Genomic DNA, 15,454 nt, shown 5'->3' with positions numbered 1-15,454 from the left:
TGAAAAATTATTAGCAATTCTATTGGTCATATTTTTCCAAAAGTGTGGTTATGATAAGTGCCACAGTAAAACAGATTTTAAGTCCCTCTTATATTAAAATCATATTTCAGTGTCTTAGTTCCCTTGATCATAACCAAGAGAATATGTTTGGGCCGATACAAACATTTTATGGACAGTTCAGGCATTTCATGGTCGTAAAGATACATATATAAGATGATCTAGAGTGTGTGAAGTATACACACTCAGCCATGCATTTGGTAAATAATGGCTCAAGTTGTGAGCTTATTATCCTAAACACTACTGAATTTATATGCTTCATAACGATGGTTTTGGCCTTAGAATTCAGTTAGATTTCCAAAAGGATAAACGGAATCTATGAGAAAGAGATCAAAGGCATACCATCATTAGAGAATTGCTATTTGCCAACTTCGTGTTGGGGTCAAGTAGAGTTACACACTACTGACTTATGATTAACTGTATATCCCCTTTATTCATTTAGTACGTGGGAATCCATGAAGATTTCCTATTTGTGTAAGATTGGGTTACGTTGTATACATACCAATCTCACCACCACAGTGTACATTGATAGGTACAAATGCAAAATTTGGGATCAATGTGAGGTTTCAATATCCATCAATCATTAAGTATCTAGAACCTCTCATAGAGAACCTATTTACGGCTTGTACATTGGTCTTATTTTGATAATGAGCATTTCCAGGCATTAGGGGGAGATTTGAAGTACCATATATAATGTCGTGAAATTATTTGGAATGCTTAAGGCTTTTCAAGCTCAGGATCATATACTAAATGAACTGAAATTTTAGTTAAAAACAACTATTGATTTGCAAAATATTTGCAAATAAACTGTCAAATGCATTTACTAATTACTAAGGTATCTTTTAAACTTTTTAATCCTTTGCAAGTATGTGCCAGAAGGAGTGGAGTTACCAAATAAAACCACTCAACTCCCAATTGTAAATAAGAGGGGGGCAAACCATAAAGCATGATTATTCATACTAGCAATAGAAGGCTTTCCTCCTAAGATAGTAAATGCAAGTCAACCTATTGTTGGCAAGACATTGTGGGTAAATATAAGTTATTACCCAATGCATGGATGTTAGATGCACCTAAATACTGATGCTATGATACCGGAAAGCGGTGACTCTCATTTCAGGAAGTCACGATGAGTCGTTTAGGGTACTTTTGAGTCTTGATAGACTAGAGAATTATATGATAGAAAGGCTACACATGTCGATACATATTTCTCTGAATAAATTGTATACAACATTCCAAGTCATCCAGTTAATAAGATCATGGCAGAGTGTTTTGAACACTCTTATTGGAACTTGTTGAATGAAGTAATACATACAGAGATAGTCTTCCTCACCAAGAAAGATATGTTTTAGGATATCAAGCTAACATCTCAAGGTATCTTTACTACGGGATACATAATTTTTTTCATCCTTGAATGGATTGAGAACAAAATGGCGGTGAGATACAAAGCAAGACTAGTAGCTCAAGGGGTTTACACAAAGGCCAGGCATTGATTTTCAATGCAAATTATTCTTCTAAATAATTTTTATAAAATTTTGATACTATCTTTTGATTGGTAGTACAAAAGCATCTATCTTTGCAGATGATAGTTGATAGATGTAGTGATTGCATTTATTTATATGATCACTTGGTTGGCATATTTGTGAAGCTTCCGGGAAGGAGTTCACATACCCAACCCTCGTACATAAAATCGCAACATATATTGTGTATTGCTTAAGTCAATATAGGGCTTAAAACAGTTACGTCGAATTTGGAACAATCGACTTTGTGTGTATTCCTTAAACTTAAGGGATACAAGATTGATTACACGTGGGTGTTCATTTTGATGTCCTTAATTATACTTCATAGTCTCATATGGTGGTCAATAATCTTGATATCATTAGTAATGAGCAAATATTGATAGCACGTGGTAATATAAAGATGGAGTTTAAGATGGAAGATACAGACTAAACTAATATTTTATTTTGTATTTATGATCTAAGCATCCACTCTCAAGATTTCGCACAAAGCTATCTATATCCAGATCATATTGAGCGATTCAATATGATGGTATCCTATGGTTGTTCTACCTCTAGAAAAGAGAAAGGTTATTTTATGCCATAGTGATTGAGATGAGATAACAGAACATATGGTTCATTATCTCGGTGGTATTGATGCACTAATACTTGCAAAAGTTCCTGACCCGATATTATTTTTGTAAAGATTTTTATCTAGTAGCAGCGCTACTCCAACCAAATATTGGTAGATTGGAGTTAAGAGTTTCTTTTGATACCTCAAATAGCACATGTGATCTTGGTATAATCCATGATCCAATTATGTGGATATAATGATTCTAATTATCTCTAAGATCCCAAAATACAGATCATTGGAAGCCTTAATGTATATATGAAAAGACCATTTTGTGATAGTCTTTAACTAGACATTTAATGGTCAATTCCACTAATCATTCTAATATATTGTATTGCACAAGGCTTCACATGAATGTGTATAGCTTGACAGAATGATATATCATATACTGAAGTTATATGGTGTTGATTCTATTGAATCAATAGTCATTACCTATAAAGGTAATGCAACTTGTGTTGTGTAGATGAAGACAGGTTATACTTTGTGTAATATTTTTGCACTAAGATGGTTATGTTCCATAGGTAATATGGACATATGAACATATGCAAACTAAGTGATATGATAATCTCGCTGAAATATTCATAGAGTCTACCATACTCCACATTTCTTATGTGTTGAGTGCATTGGTATGAATTTACTTTGAGATTTGCAAGTATGAGGGTCAAGTCTCTCTGAATAGTAAGATGTTGCAAATATCATATTGCACTCTTTTCTTTCTATGAGTTTTTCCCTTTGGATTTCTCGTATAAAGTTTTTAATGAGACAATATCAACACAAGATTATGTCACAACATCCATTTGCCCACAGGGATTTTTGGAAGATGATATTTGAAGCATATTGACCATAGGGTCAAGGTGTTATTAGATTAAGACTTTGTGTTTATCTCAAGAGTCTACTAACATTGGTAATTGTATATTATGGTGTTTCTTCTTATCTTTTCCATTGGGTTTTAAGGAGTTTTGCCTGGTATACTGGTATTACTTTGATTTTTCCCATAGGGTTTTCCAAAGTTCTCCTCATATTTTTTCTGAAAGTTTTTTTTTGGGGGGGGGGGGGTTATATATTATGTTGTATCTCCTATATTTTTCTCCGCCGGGGTTTTTAATGGGATACCAATGACATAGTGGTTTATTTAAATGACAAACAAATATGCTATTTTCTCCTTATTTTTTATAAGGTTTAAAGGAGGTTTTATGGCATATCCAAATATTTCTCATATGGTTTTTCTGGAAATCTCAGCTTATAGCTGCATTGATCTCATGGAAGATTCGATCAAGGGATGTGAAACAACATCTCTTCACTAAGAGACACCTTTTCACAAAGTGATCTCATCTATTCAAGCACAAGGCTAGTTGATAGGATTAGACAGTTAGTTTACTCCCAAAGAATTAGACAGTACTTTGGGAAGAGTCATGTTTGTTTCCATTGTGAACCATCGTGTCCCTTCGTGACATCACCTCACTTGTATATATATCAAAGAGATCAATGAGAAACACAGAGATTCATTTGCATCGCTTGCTTTCTTCGCTCTCTACTTTCTAAGGCCAGTTTCGGTGGGAATTTCATGAGCACAGTTATCAAGACTGTAAATTAGGTAACTGTGCCAGATGGGTTTTCATGGTGATGAAACTATCCTCACATTCCATGAAACTCTAGCCTTCTCTCTCCTTGCTATGTCAGCAAAATTGATGATATTTAATGTTATGAAATCCTCCATGAAACTTCCATTGAGACTGGCATAACAGAGATAACATTGCTACGTGTAGAGCCTTCCATAAAAAGAAACTTCTAGAGGAAAAATGGTACTTCCTCAATATTCACCGGCCAAGCTCATGTATCCAAACAAGACATGTCTAGCTTTAGCCCATCCAAACAGAGCTTACGTCCACCATTTGTTGCCTCGAGATGTGCTCCAAGTACGCAAGAATCATAATATTATTTCTTAATGCTTGTGATATTTTATCACACCTGCATCCAAACTTCAGGAAGCTAAAATTTAAGTTACGTTGAAAAAACCCACCTACAAGCTAGAGGTTTGCAATTATGATAATTTCTTATTTCACACTGATACAAATCATTAATTGCCCTATTCGACACTAAGTTGGACTTTAATTTCCTCTATGACACTTCCGTAAGTTATCTCATATAAACAATAACTTCTGGACTTTCTCCTTTATTTTCATAGCTAAAACAACTATCAAATCGACACCAAATGCAAATTCATGAAATATTTTAGGGATATAACAAATGGAGATAAACCCATTTTGCACAAAAAAAATATGCATCATTTAAATTCTTATAATTTAAATTCACCAAAATAGGCTACTTTTGAAGACTATCTAAATTTTTAGGGCACAACATTACTTTCCAAATATTATGGAAATAAACAACATAATAATCCTATCATGGCATGAAATAATTTGTAAAATTTATTTCACTGATAACTTACTTAAAGAATCTTGAAGTTATTTCACAGAACTTTAATTTTTTTTGTTAAAGAAGTTCAAATTTTCTCTATAACTTATGATATAAAGTGTATTTATAAATTATTTTATTCCATTATAGGAATATTAGGTATTTTACATAATTGTTGGTTAGTTTTTTACCCTAAAAATCGGAAAATTTTAAAAGTAGCCCACTTCCGTGAACTTTAGTTTAAGATCTTAAATGCTACATATGTATTTTTATATAAAATGGGTTCATCTCCATCCATTGTATTCTTACAAAAATTTCATAAATTTTTGAGGTGGTGATTTGATTGTTGTTTTAGTCTAGAAAAAAAGAGAGGAGAACCCACATGTTATTGTTCATCTGAGTTAACCGACGGATTGGACGGAAGTGTCAAATAATGAATGAAAGTTTAACTCATTGTCAAATAGGAAAGTTAAAGTTTTCAATGTCAAATAAGGAATTCTCAACTCCAGTTGTGTCAAATAGGGAATTTTCTCTTTGCAATTACCATAATGCAAGTAATTGATCTTAGTCTAACATAGTAACACGGGTCATGATAACAAACAAAGTTGTATTTTTTTTAAAAAAAATACCTCTGTGTGTGATTGGTTTGTCCTTAATAATCTTACGAAAGAGCTTTTCTGATATTTGGTTCATTCATAGTTAAGACATTACTTGATTTTTGGATGCCACCGCTATCCTAGGAGCCTGTTTGGGAAGTGGGGGCTTAATTTAAGCTAATAATCACCCTACTATGATGGGCTTAAAATAGGCCTCAGATCTATTTGGACATTAAGCAAGCAACCACAATAAGTACACCAGAATAGGAGGTGGGTGTGAGCATATGGAGGACCCCATCAGCAAATAAGCACAATAAACATACCCTGGACGTGCTTATGGGCTTATGGGGACATACCCTGGAGGTGCTTATGGGCTTATGGGTTGCTTAAAATAAACCCTGATGTTTGGAGGCCAAAAAGCTTATTTTGGGCTTATTAGAAAAAGCTTATAATAAGCATCCTTGAACCAAACCGGGTCTAGATCACTGTCCTCCTTGAAACGAGTTTCCACACAATTATTTTGCCAATGCTCGAGATCTTCTGAATCCTAAAATGAGTGTGCCTCAGGGGAGAGGATAAACGTGAATTAGGATGCATTTTAAAGAAGTTTTTTAATATGCTCTCATTTATTGGAGTCCAAATCAATTTTTGGGTAGCTGCTGTAGTCACATCGATTTTTAGATTTTTTTCGCATCGTTTTTTCAATCATCAACGATTATAGCTGTATTCCATTTCATTTTTTATGGTCCATATTGAATTATTGATTACCAGAACTGGTAGTAGTATTCCGGAATCCAGATTCACGACAGGCAGGCGATCTTCTCGTGCCCTGAAATCTCGGCGATTTAAAGAAACGAGCCCTCCGCCGATCGCCAATCCTTGGAAGCCAAATCTCGGCAGAACCTTTCCACCCAACGAAGCGTCGCTTGGCAGGCAGAGCAGCATCCGGCACGAAGCAGAGCCTCCTCCCCCCCACCAAGCAAAGGCGCACTCGCGTAGAAAACACCAGAAAAATGCGCGCCACCTTTCTCCTCCTCGCGCTCATCCTGCTGTCCTGCCACGCCCCGGCGCCGGCGCTCGCGCTGCCGCCGCGCCCGCCGGTGCGCTGCGCCGCCGGCGGCGGCGGCGGCGGCTGCATGCTGTCCAACGCCTACGGCGCGTGGTCCAGCGACCGCGCTGACTGCCCCGTGTCCGCCGTCGTGTACCCGGCGTCGGAGCCGGAGGTGGTCGCGGCCGTGGCGCGCGCCAGCGCCGCCGGCGCCCGCGTCAAGGTCGTCAGCGGCTTCGCGCACACCATCCCCAAGCTCGCCTGCCCCGGCGGCGGCGGGAACGCGAGCACGCTGCTGATCAGCACGGCGAGGCTGGCGGGCGTGGAGGTGGACGCCGCGGCGCGGACGGTGACCGCGGACGCCGGCGCGCCGCTGCGGGCCGTCATCGACGCGGTCAAGGCGCGCGGGCTCAGCCTCGCGGCGGCGCCCTACTGGGAGGGCGTCAGCGTGGGCGGGCTCGTGAGCACGGGGTCCCACGGCAGCTCGTGGTGGGGGCGGGGCGGCGCCGTGCACGACCACGTGGTGGGTCTCAGGCTCGTCGCGCCCGCTGCCGAGGCCGACGGCTGGGCCACCGTCCTGCCGCTGCGCAGGGGCGACGAGCTCTTCCCCGCCGCGCTCGTCTCCCTCGGATTGCTTGGGGTCGTCACCAAGGTAAGTAGCGACGGATTCTTCCAAATCCAAACCATGCTTGTCTGTTTCCTTCCCGGGAAAAAAGGGAAATGTTTCATTTCCAATTCGAAGTAGGCTGCGTTATTTTTTCCCCCGTATTTTGACTTATCGAGAAGATAGGCGCAAATGTAGAAAGCAGATAATGCTTTTTAATTTTACTGAGTAAGTATTACTTGAAGATAATTTAAACAAACCATAAAGAGGTTACAATTTAAATTATATTTTATAAACGGGTCCATGATAAGAACAAGATGAGCCCATCACAACGAAAATCATTTTTGCATATACCTCCTTGATGAGTAAGTATATATTGTGACATTTTTCTATTCTGTATGAAAATGATATATGCGAAAGCATATAAATCAAAAGGTATCTACTTTAAGTAACTCATATTATACAACATTGGTTGGCTTAACAAATATATTGGCCTGTTACCTAACAAAATGAGCTGTGTGTTTGCCCAAAATTAAGTGCAGCAAATGCATAGGCCACATTGTCGTTGGGTGCCCTAATTTGAGATGACTGGAATTAGTGTTTGGCCAACAAACGTGTTCAAGACAGTTTGGAACCAATTGGTTCCTGGCACTTCAAGTAAATGTTCATCTGCCTCATACCGGTCTGATGAACCTGCTGATTGGTTACTTGGATTGATGGATCTACGGTAGACAGCAGTACTCTCGCTTCGGTCACAATTTGAAATGTTGGCTGAAACTTGTAAAATTTTAATAATCAAACAACTTTAGGAATATTTATTGGATCTGTAAATATATTTCTAGTGGAATATATTCTCCAAAATTGCATATTGGAAACCAGAGGAGCATGAACATGATGTTATCAGTTATTATATTTGACATTAATTAGTTGCCGAAATAACATTTGGAGGCTGTACCAAACTCTTAATCCACCTATATTTAGTGACAAATAGAGTAAACACTTGTCGACTATAGCTTTGCTTGTTTGAGGTGGCAAAAGGCCTCTTCCTTTTTCTGTTCAAAGGGAGACGCCCACCACAAGCTCGTGCAAATTTACTTTAGCTAATCATCTTAACGAAATAAATAAAATTCTATATCATTCATTTTTGACATAACACTAAATTTATGCCTAACTTACATATTCCAAAATTACCAAAGTCACTATAAAGAAGTGAGGAAAGAACGGAAAAAAAGTGAGGGAATGCTTTGCGCTGCCCCCGTTCCGTATCAAGGTGTAGAGGGAAAATGGAATTGCCTTCAGAAGTGAGTTTATTTGTTCTTTTTGTGAGACTGACGTGGGAATGGCTTTAAGTGCCTTATAACTTATAAGCCGCTGCCTATGGTAAAAGAACTAAGTAATCGTATATGGTGTTCAATAAAGTAAGTTATCTTTTTTTTCTCCTACATTAATCACCTGGATAACTGGAGTAATTGTATATGTTGTTCAATAAAGATCTAAGTAATCGTATATGGTGTTCAATAAAGAACTAAGTAATCGTATATGGTAAAAGAACTAAGATATACATTCGCTTCTCTGACTGAACACAGCGTATCATCGTTCTGATTCTAAATGATTCGCTACTTTGACTTTCTCCAAGGGAAGCATCAGCGGCACATGATTTCCAGTTCTGTGAATAAGATCCTCTAGATTTATATTGAGCCAATCTGCACAGCTGGAGCTTCATATCCCTTCAGCATGTGCAATACTAACCTTCAGCTGTTCACAGAGCTCTAGTTGAATAAGGGTGTGTTTAGTTGGTGAAAAAGTTTGGGTTTTGGTACCGTAGCACATTTTGTTAATATTTGACAAATAATGTCCAATTATAAACTAATTAGGCTTAAAAGATTGAACTCGTGCTAATCCGTTAGACTGTGTAATTAGTTATTTTTTTCAACTGCATTTAATGCTCCATGTATGTGTCCGAAAATTCGATGTGACGGGTACTGTGCAAAAATCTTTTGGGAACTAAACATGGCATAAATAAACTGCATTTCCTTGAGAACAGCCCTTTCTTTTGGGATTTTCAGCCTCTCAGCTAGTATTAAGTTTTTTTTTCTTTTTATCCCCTCGACTGTACAAGAGTTGAGTTTCTTCAATCAAAAACAAAATACAAAAGAGTTACAATGAGCTTTGTAATATCATAAGCTTCAAATATAAATGTGTCATCATTCATGTTCACTCCGACTCTCCGAGGTGGATGCAGATCACGCTGTCACTGGAGCCGAGGTTCAAGCGGAGCATCACCTACGAGTACAGGGACGACTCCACCATCCAGGACGACTTCGCCGCCCATGCGGCGCGCCACGAGTTCGCCGACATCACCTGGTACCCGTCCCAGCGCACGGCCGTGTACCGCGTCGACGGCCGCGCGCCGCTCAACGCGTCCGGCGACGGCGTGAACGACTTCATCGGCTTCCAGGCCACCCCCATCGCGGTGAACGCCGGCCTCAGGGCGCTGGAGACCTCGCTGGAGCGGTCCAAGAACGTGAGGGGCAAGTGCGCGCTGGCGGCGGCGGAGTCCGCGGCGAAGCGGCTGGCCGGCAACGGGCTGAAGAACAACGGCCTCCTCTTCACGGGGTACCCCGTCGTGGGGTACCAGGGGAAGATGCAGACGTCGGGCTCGTGCGCGCGCTCGCCGGCGGCCGACCTGCTCAGCGCGTGCGGGTGGGACCCGCGGTTCCACGGCATCTTCTTCTACGAGTCCACGGCGATCTTCTCGCCGGCGCGGTTCCGGGACTTCGTCCTCGACGTGAAGCGCCTGCGCGACGCGGCCGGAGCCGAGAGCCTCTGCGGCGTGGACGTGTACAACGGCCTCATGGTCCGGTTCGTGAAGGCGTCGGCGGCGCACCTGGGGCAGCCGGAGGACTCGGTGGTGGTGGACTTCAACTACTACCGCGCGTCGGACCCGGCGGCGCCGCGGCTGAGCGAGGACGTGTGGGAGGAGGTGGAGCAGCTGGCGTTCGTCAAGCACGGCGCCAGGCCGCACTGGGCCAAGAACCGGCTCGTGGCGTTCGCCGGCGTGCAGGGGAAGTACCCGCGGTGGGGGCAGTTCGCGGCGGCGAAGCGGCGGCTGGACCCGCGGGGGCTGTTCGACAGCCCGTGGTCCGACGAGGTGGTGGCCGGGGTGGAGGCGGACAGCGGCGACGGGTGCGCGCTCGACGGCCGGTGCGTGTGCTCGGAGGACAGGCATTGCAGCCCCGGGCAGGGGTACTACTGCAGGCCGGGGCTTGTGTTCACCGAGGCCAGGGTGTGCAGGAACTCAGTGTCGCAGAATCAGTGAAACTTGTCAGTTTGCCAACCCTCCTCATCTGATTGATTCTTTGGGTGTACCGATTTACCAAAAGGCTGTCTGCAATTTGCAGTGTGGATAATAATATTACATCTCTATTTTCACTTTCAAGCGTATTGCGAGGAATATGTGACCAAAAAAAAATAATATGAAAAGATCTGCCATCTTTTTTTTACACCTCTCATTTGGGTATAGTTATAGAATCCATTCATACGCATACATGCACACCCACCCTACATACGTTCACCGCACTCACACTACAGTATACATACAAACAACTCTATAATTGCACTCAGAGACGAAGATCACGTCCTTCTAGAGATCGCCAGAATGCTTCAAAAACTCCATAGACGACGACAGACGCGTCACATCAGATTTCTTAAAGAGAGGTTGCTCCTGCTCGCTCCGGCTATGCAGCACGGATACGGATACGCATATCGGTATCGGATCGATACGAATACAGAAATACGTCATTTTCTCAAAAAAAAATAACTCGGAGGGTACGGCCGCTGGTCGTCCGCAGGGCTCCGAGCGGAGCAGCAGCATGCTGAAAAGGCTGCCACGATCAATCCCTGGATTCGCTTTTCTGGTCAACCATGAGAGCGGCAAGGAGGGAAGGGCGTGCTGGCTCATATACTTTTCTCATCTCGCTGGAGGGTAGGCCTATAATAAACATGGCCCCACAATCAGGGAGAAGATGGTGATACAAGATGCGTAACCGAGGAAAAAAAGAGAGGAGGGCGGTCGATAGGATCCTGCACCTCTCCGCCCCGTGGCCAGTCCATCATCATCCTGACATGGCTCTTTAACCTCTATACTCTTCCAAAAGTTGGTTTTGACCTACATATTTTTAAAAAATTTACTCGCACCTGTCTGCCTTGCCACTAATTTTTTTTAATCGTGTACCTTCCGTCCACCTCCATCCAATTTACACCGTTAAGATGCCCTGACATTCCGTCCACCTCCATCCAGTTTAGACCGTTAAGATGCCCTGACATGTGGGCCCAACCAGCGAAGATGACTAAAATGCCCCCGTCCTCTCCCTCACTCTCTCGTCTGTGCCCTTCCAGAGCTCCGCTCCCGCATGGCCTGGGCCAGCCTCGCCTCCCGCTCCCGCATGTGCACCGCCCCCGGCGCTGCGGCCGCCATCGGCCCACGCTCGCGCGCCGCAGCCGGCGATGCGCCCGACGCTCGCGGTCCCCGCGGGCGGCCAGATCGTGGCGCTCCCGCAAGATGTTCCGGTAGCGCCGCCGAGGAAGTGCAGCCCGCTCGCCAGTGACAGCGGACCACCTCGAGGTCCTCGACCATGGTCTCGGCCGGCTGCATGGGCGGGAGCTCCGCTGTCGCGCGAGCAAGCGAATTTGGTGGGAGCTCGCGGACGGGAGCTAGGCCGCAGGCGCGCGCGCGTGCGGGTGCTCCGCAGGCAAGCAAGCACGCTGCCTATCCGAGAGCTAAATACTGGGCAAGGAAGCAAGCTAGCTGCCAAGCAAGAGAGCTCATCGCTCACGGTGAATTGAGCCATGAATGTCACGACATCGCAGCTAGCCACCTACGACCTGGCCAAGGAGGCCATCCTCGCGCGCCGGGGCACCGGCGCCGACGGCCTCGCCACGAACGTCGCCGCCAGCTTCACTGCGGGCCTCGTCGCCGCCACTGCTGCGCGCAGCTTCTTGCTTGTGTGCTACGCGCTGCCAGCCTGCGTGCTGCCTGCTTGCTCGCTGTTTGCCTGCCGCTGTGCAGCCGCTGCCTGTCGCTGCCCTTGCAGCCCGGCGCTCGGGTGGCCGCGCCCTGCCTCTACGCCCTACGCGCGGGTGGTTCGGCGGGGCCACGCCTGCGGCCCGGCTCGCGGGTTGCCCGGATCCGGTGCACAGCGGCGTCGGCGGTGGCCAGTGTTCGGCAGCAGGGCTCGGCCACCTGAGCGGCGCTGAGAACGTGCGCGGAGCAGAGCCGGCGGACGTGGCGCCAGTGCTTGCCGTTGGGCGCGAAGACCAGGTCCTGGAAGCCGTACGTGAGGATCTCCGCGGTGCGGAAGTACGCGCGCGTGGCGAAGGCGCCATCATGCTCGCGCATGAGCACCGCCGCGGCGGCCAGGGAGGAGGCGACCAGCGCGGGGACCTGGCCGAGGCGGAGATGCAAGAGGTCGGGCGCACCGTGCGCCGCGATGAGCGCGCAGAGGGTGCGGTGCGGGAGCCCGCCCACCTGGTGCAGGTTGCTGATTAGAGGTAGGTCCCGAGGCGCTGGAGGCAGGAGCCGCGCGTTCCGGCCGGCGGCGCGGGCCTTGCTAAGGTAGAAGAAGCCAACGAGAAGGAGAGGGAGGAGGAAAAGCAGGGGAGGGAGCTCCATCAATATCTGACGAAGACTCAAGTGATGAAGCTAAACAGAGTGAGGGAGAGGAGAGGGGCATTTTGGTCATCTTCGCTGGTTGGGCCTACATGTCAGGGCATCTTAACGGTGTAAACTGGATGGAGGTGGACGGAAGGGTACACGGGTAAAAAAAGATTAGTGGCAGGGCATACAAGTGCAAGTAAATTTTTTAGGAGTATAGAGGTCAAGAGCAACTTTTGTTAGAGTATAGAGGTTAAAGACTCTCCTCACATTCGCCTGCAGTGCCCTCACCGTGGTGTTCCATCCCGTCCAACTGACCAGACCGCACGGCGCGCAGCGCCGCTCCCCTGAAGTAGGCGCATGCGCTCCCTTCTCTGATGTGCGGCGATGCGCCGCTCCCGTACAAGCGTGCGCCCCCTCCCTCTCCGTCATGATACCGAGGTTGTCTCATCGGAGCAGTTGGCGGAGGTCGTGCCATCCCGTCAGCGTCTACCAGTCCTCGCCACAGCCCTACGACGGTCGCCGAGATAAGTACCTCTCCTCCCTCCACTGGCCCTCCCCTCCCTCCCCTGCCTCCTCTATCTCGCCTCAACCCCAAACCCTAGCAGCAGCTTTGATTTGCTCTCTTCTTCTCTCTGGTTCCTCCGCCTTCCGGGACCAGAAGGTGGAGATTTGTGAGCTCCGTATCATTCTTCTGCTTTTTCCTCTCTCCTACCCTGTGCAGCTCCTACCCTGTGCAGTTTTTGCTTCCGATTTTGCCTTAGCCTAATCTGCAGCTTTTTGGTTTTTACCTTGGCCTAATCTGCAACTCCTCGATGTGGCACACTATAGGCACCTCGATGACCTCAGATGACCTGGAAGGGTAAGGATTAAATAGCAGCAGCCGGATTGAAGCCTTTCAAGGTGGGTTCATCTCTTCTTTGATCCTGTGTTTTTTTAGTCCAGATACTGTGGCCCTTTACTGACCGTGATTATGGTGTATTTCCCTTTGTTTGCAGATTCAGCTAGCAGTGCAGATAAAAGATGAGCCCTTACTGAATCAGGTTCTTTTTTTTTCCTTCAATGAGTTTGCAGTTTCTACCTTCTTTTTCAATTTTTTATCCTTACAGATGCTCTACTTCTTACCTTAGTCAAGTTGATGTGTTTGAGTAATTTTTAGTTGCTGCCTGCAAGGTAGTTGTTTAATTCATAGATATACGATTAGGCTATCAACAGCACATTTATCTGGATAGCCCACCTTAACTGGTTAGTACCTAGAGTTTGGCATGAAAGTTCCGCTTACTTTAGCATTGCAGATCTAGTATTATAACAGGACAGTAACCGTATTTTTTTAAAAAAATTGCTTATGCATGAAAAGGGACAATAACCATAGTTATATGAATAATAGCTTGGTTAATATGAAAAGGAATGCTGCTTTGCATTAACCTGTGTGGAACATGTGTTCCTAGAATTTGGTATGTCTGAAATAAGTTCCTTTGCTTTAACTCGATATGCTTATCTGCTCTAGCTGAACTACACTTATATATTATCTTTATTCCTGTTACAAGGGAAAGAATTTATGTCTACTGTTGCCTAAATCTTCATGTGGTTGCTGTCTTGGCATTGCAAAGGTGAATTCTTGCTGCTTAGAACAGAGTGGTGACCACATATTCTATTTTTTCAGTTATTGACATAGGAGCAATCGTCCGGTCAAATTGTACAAACTCTTAGAAAAAAAGTCATATGGCTGCCAGTTTTTACATGTTTTACCTACGGTTTCTTCAAACCTTTTCTTTAATTCTACACAAGCCTCTAGGTTTCTAGCTTTAGGGGTCACGATTTCATAGTGTCGACAACTTAGTTCTATTAGTTTGTGTTAGCTGTGGGCTTGCTCATACTGCTGCTATGATATTTTATTGAGATTGTTTTTAGTACACCTTACCATGAAAATTTCTTTACTGAGATTTGTAAAGTGACAATTTCAGTTTAGAGCTTAGCATGTGGTTTCAATTTAGCTTCACAAATCTGTTATTATGAAGTGACCATAGCCTTAGCTGATATTTGTAAAGTTTCACGGAGAAGCTATGTAGGCAAATACTGAAAATGCATAACCACACTTATGCTTTTTCCACTTCCGAATATGTCTCTCTATATTTGAATATGGTATTGTAGTGTCTGAATATGCTATCGATTATAGTGATTTTCAGTTTAACAGATTTGTGCTTCTACACCAGTTGATAACTCCATTCTAGAAAATGGATATTTAGACACTTGTTTTGTGCTGCTCAGGTCATTTCCTGCTCAATCAAGAAAAGCACATTGCTTTTATATTGCTACTGATTTCTGCTGTTGCTTTGCAACAATTTGTAAAGGTTAATTTACTCATGATACTTTGATACAATCTTCAGTATTTAAGTTTAATACCTTCCATTTAATATCTGTAATTGATGTGATGCGCTTACCGCGCTGTATTTATATACGCACCAAAAGGCCCTACATAGCTGTATTTAGCCATATCCAACTATATTCCATCTATGTGATATTTTGCTTCATGTCCCGGCTCTATCATGTAGCCTACTGCTAATCCAAAATAGTTTTAGGATGGAGCTTATAAGAGTTTAGCCATATCCAATCATATTCCATCTATGTGATATTTTGCTTCACCTTCTTGCTCATATAGTCTACTGCTAATCCAGAGGAGTCTAAGGATGGAGCTGCTAATTCAGCAACTAAGATAGAAAAGACTACCACAAAGGAAAAGGTTTGTATTGCCAATACAGATTTGTTTTTTTTATAACATGTCCAAAAATAATCTCATATCTAACATGTACAACTTTTAGGTCGCGCCCCTCACCTAGCAAGAAAATTGCCAGAAAATTGCAGCTTGATGGAGACAATGAAGATGAAGATGATGCTTGTGTCCATGACACTCCCAGGCCTAGGTATGCCCTTCCTACAAACTTCTAGATGAAACGAAT

At 44.3% G+C, this 15,454-nt stretch overlaps 2 protein-coding genes across 2 annotated transcripts; one reads left to right on the top strand and one right to left on the bottom strand.

Annotated features, from left to right (window-relative positions):
• Positions 1 to 6,077: 6,077 nt before the first annotated feature.
• LOC120655450 (L-gulonolactone oxidase 3-like) lies at positions 6,078 to 10,346 on the top strand. The gene is made up of 2 exons (XM_039933279.1): positions 6,078 to 6,892; positions 9,087 to 10,346. The coding sequence occupies exons 1-2, from the start codon at positions 6,206 to 6,208 to the stop codon at positions 10,161 to 10,163; spliced, it is 1,764 nt and encodes a 587-aa protein (XP_039789213.1). The 5' UTR covers positions 6,078 to 6,205; the 3' UTR covers positions 10,164 to 10,346.
• Positions 10,347 to 11,966: 1,620 nt separating this feature from the next.
• On the bottom strand, positions 11,967 to 12,515 carry LOC120653391 (cytochrome P450 Tp4149-like). The gene has a single exon (XM_039931147.1). The coding sequence runs from the start codon at positions 12,513 to 12,515 to the stop codon at positions 11,967 to 11,969; it is 549 nt and encodes a 182-aa protein (XP_039787081.1).
• Positions 12,516 to 15,454: the final 2,939 nt, after the last annotated feature.

Source organism: Panicum virgatum, chromosome 1N (assembly GCF_016808335.1).
Source record: "Panicum virgatum strain AP13 chromosome 1N, P.virgatum_v5, whole genome shotgun sequence".
NCBI classification, from domain to species: domain Eukaryota; kingdom Viridiplantae; phylum Streptophyta; class Magnoliopsida; order Poales; family Poaceae; genus Panicum; species Panicum virgatum.
Note: the sequence above shows the minus strand (reverse complement) of the source record. Positions and strands in the feature narration are given on the sequence as shown.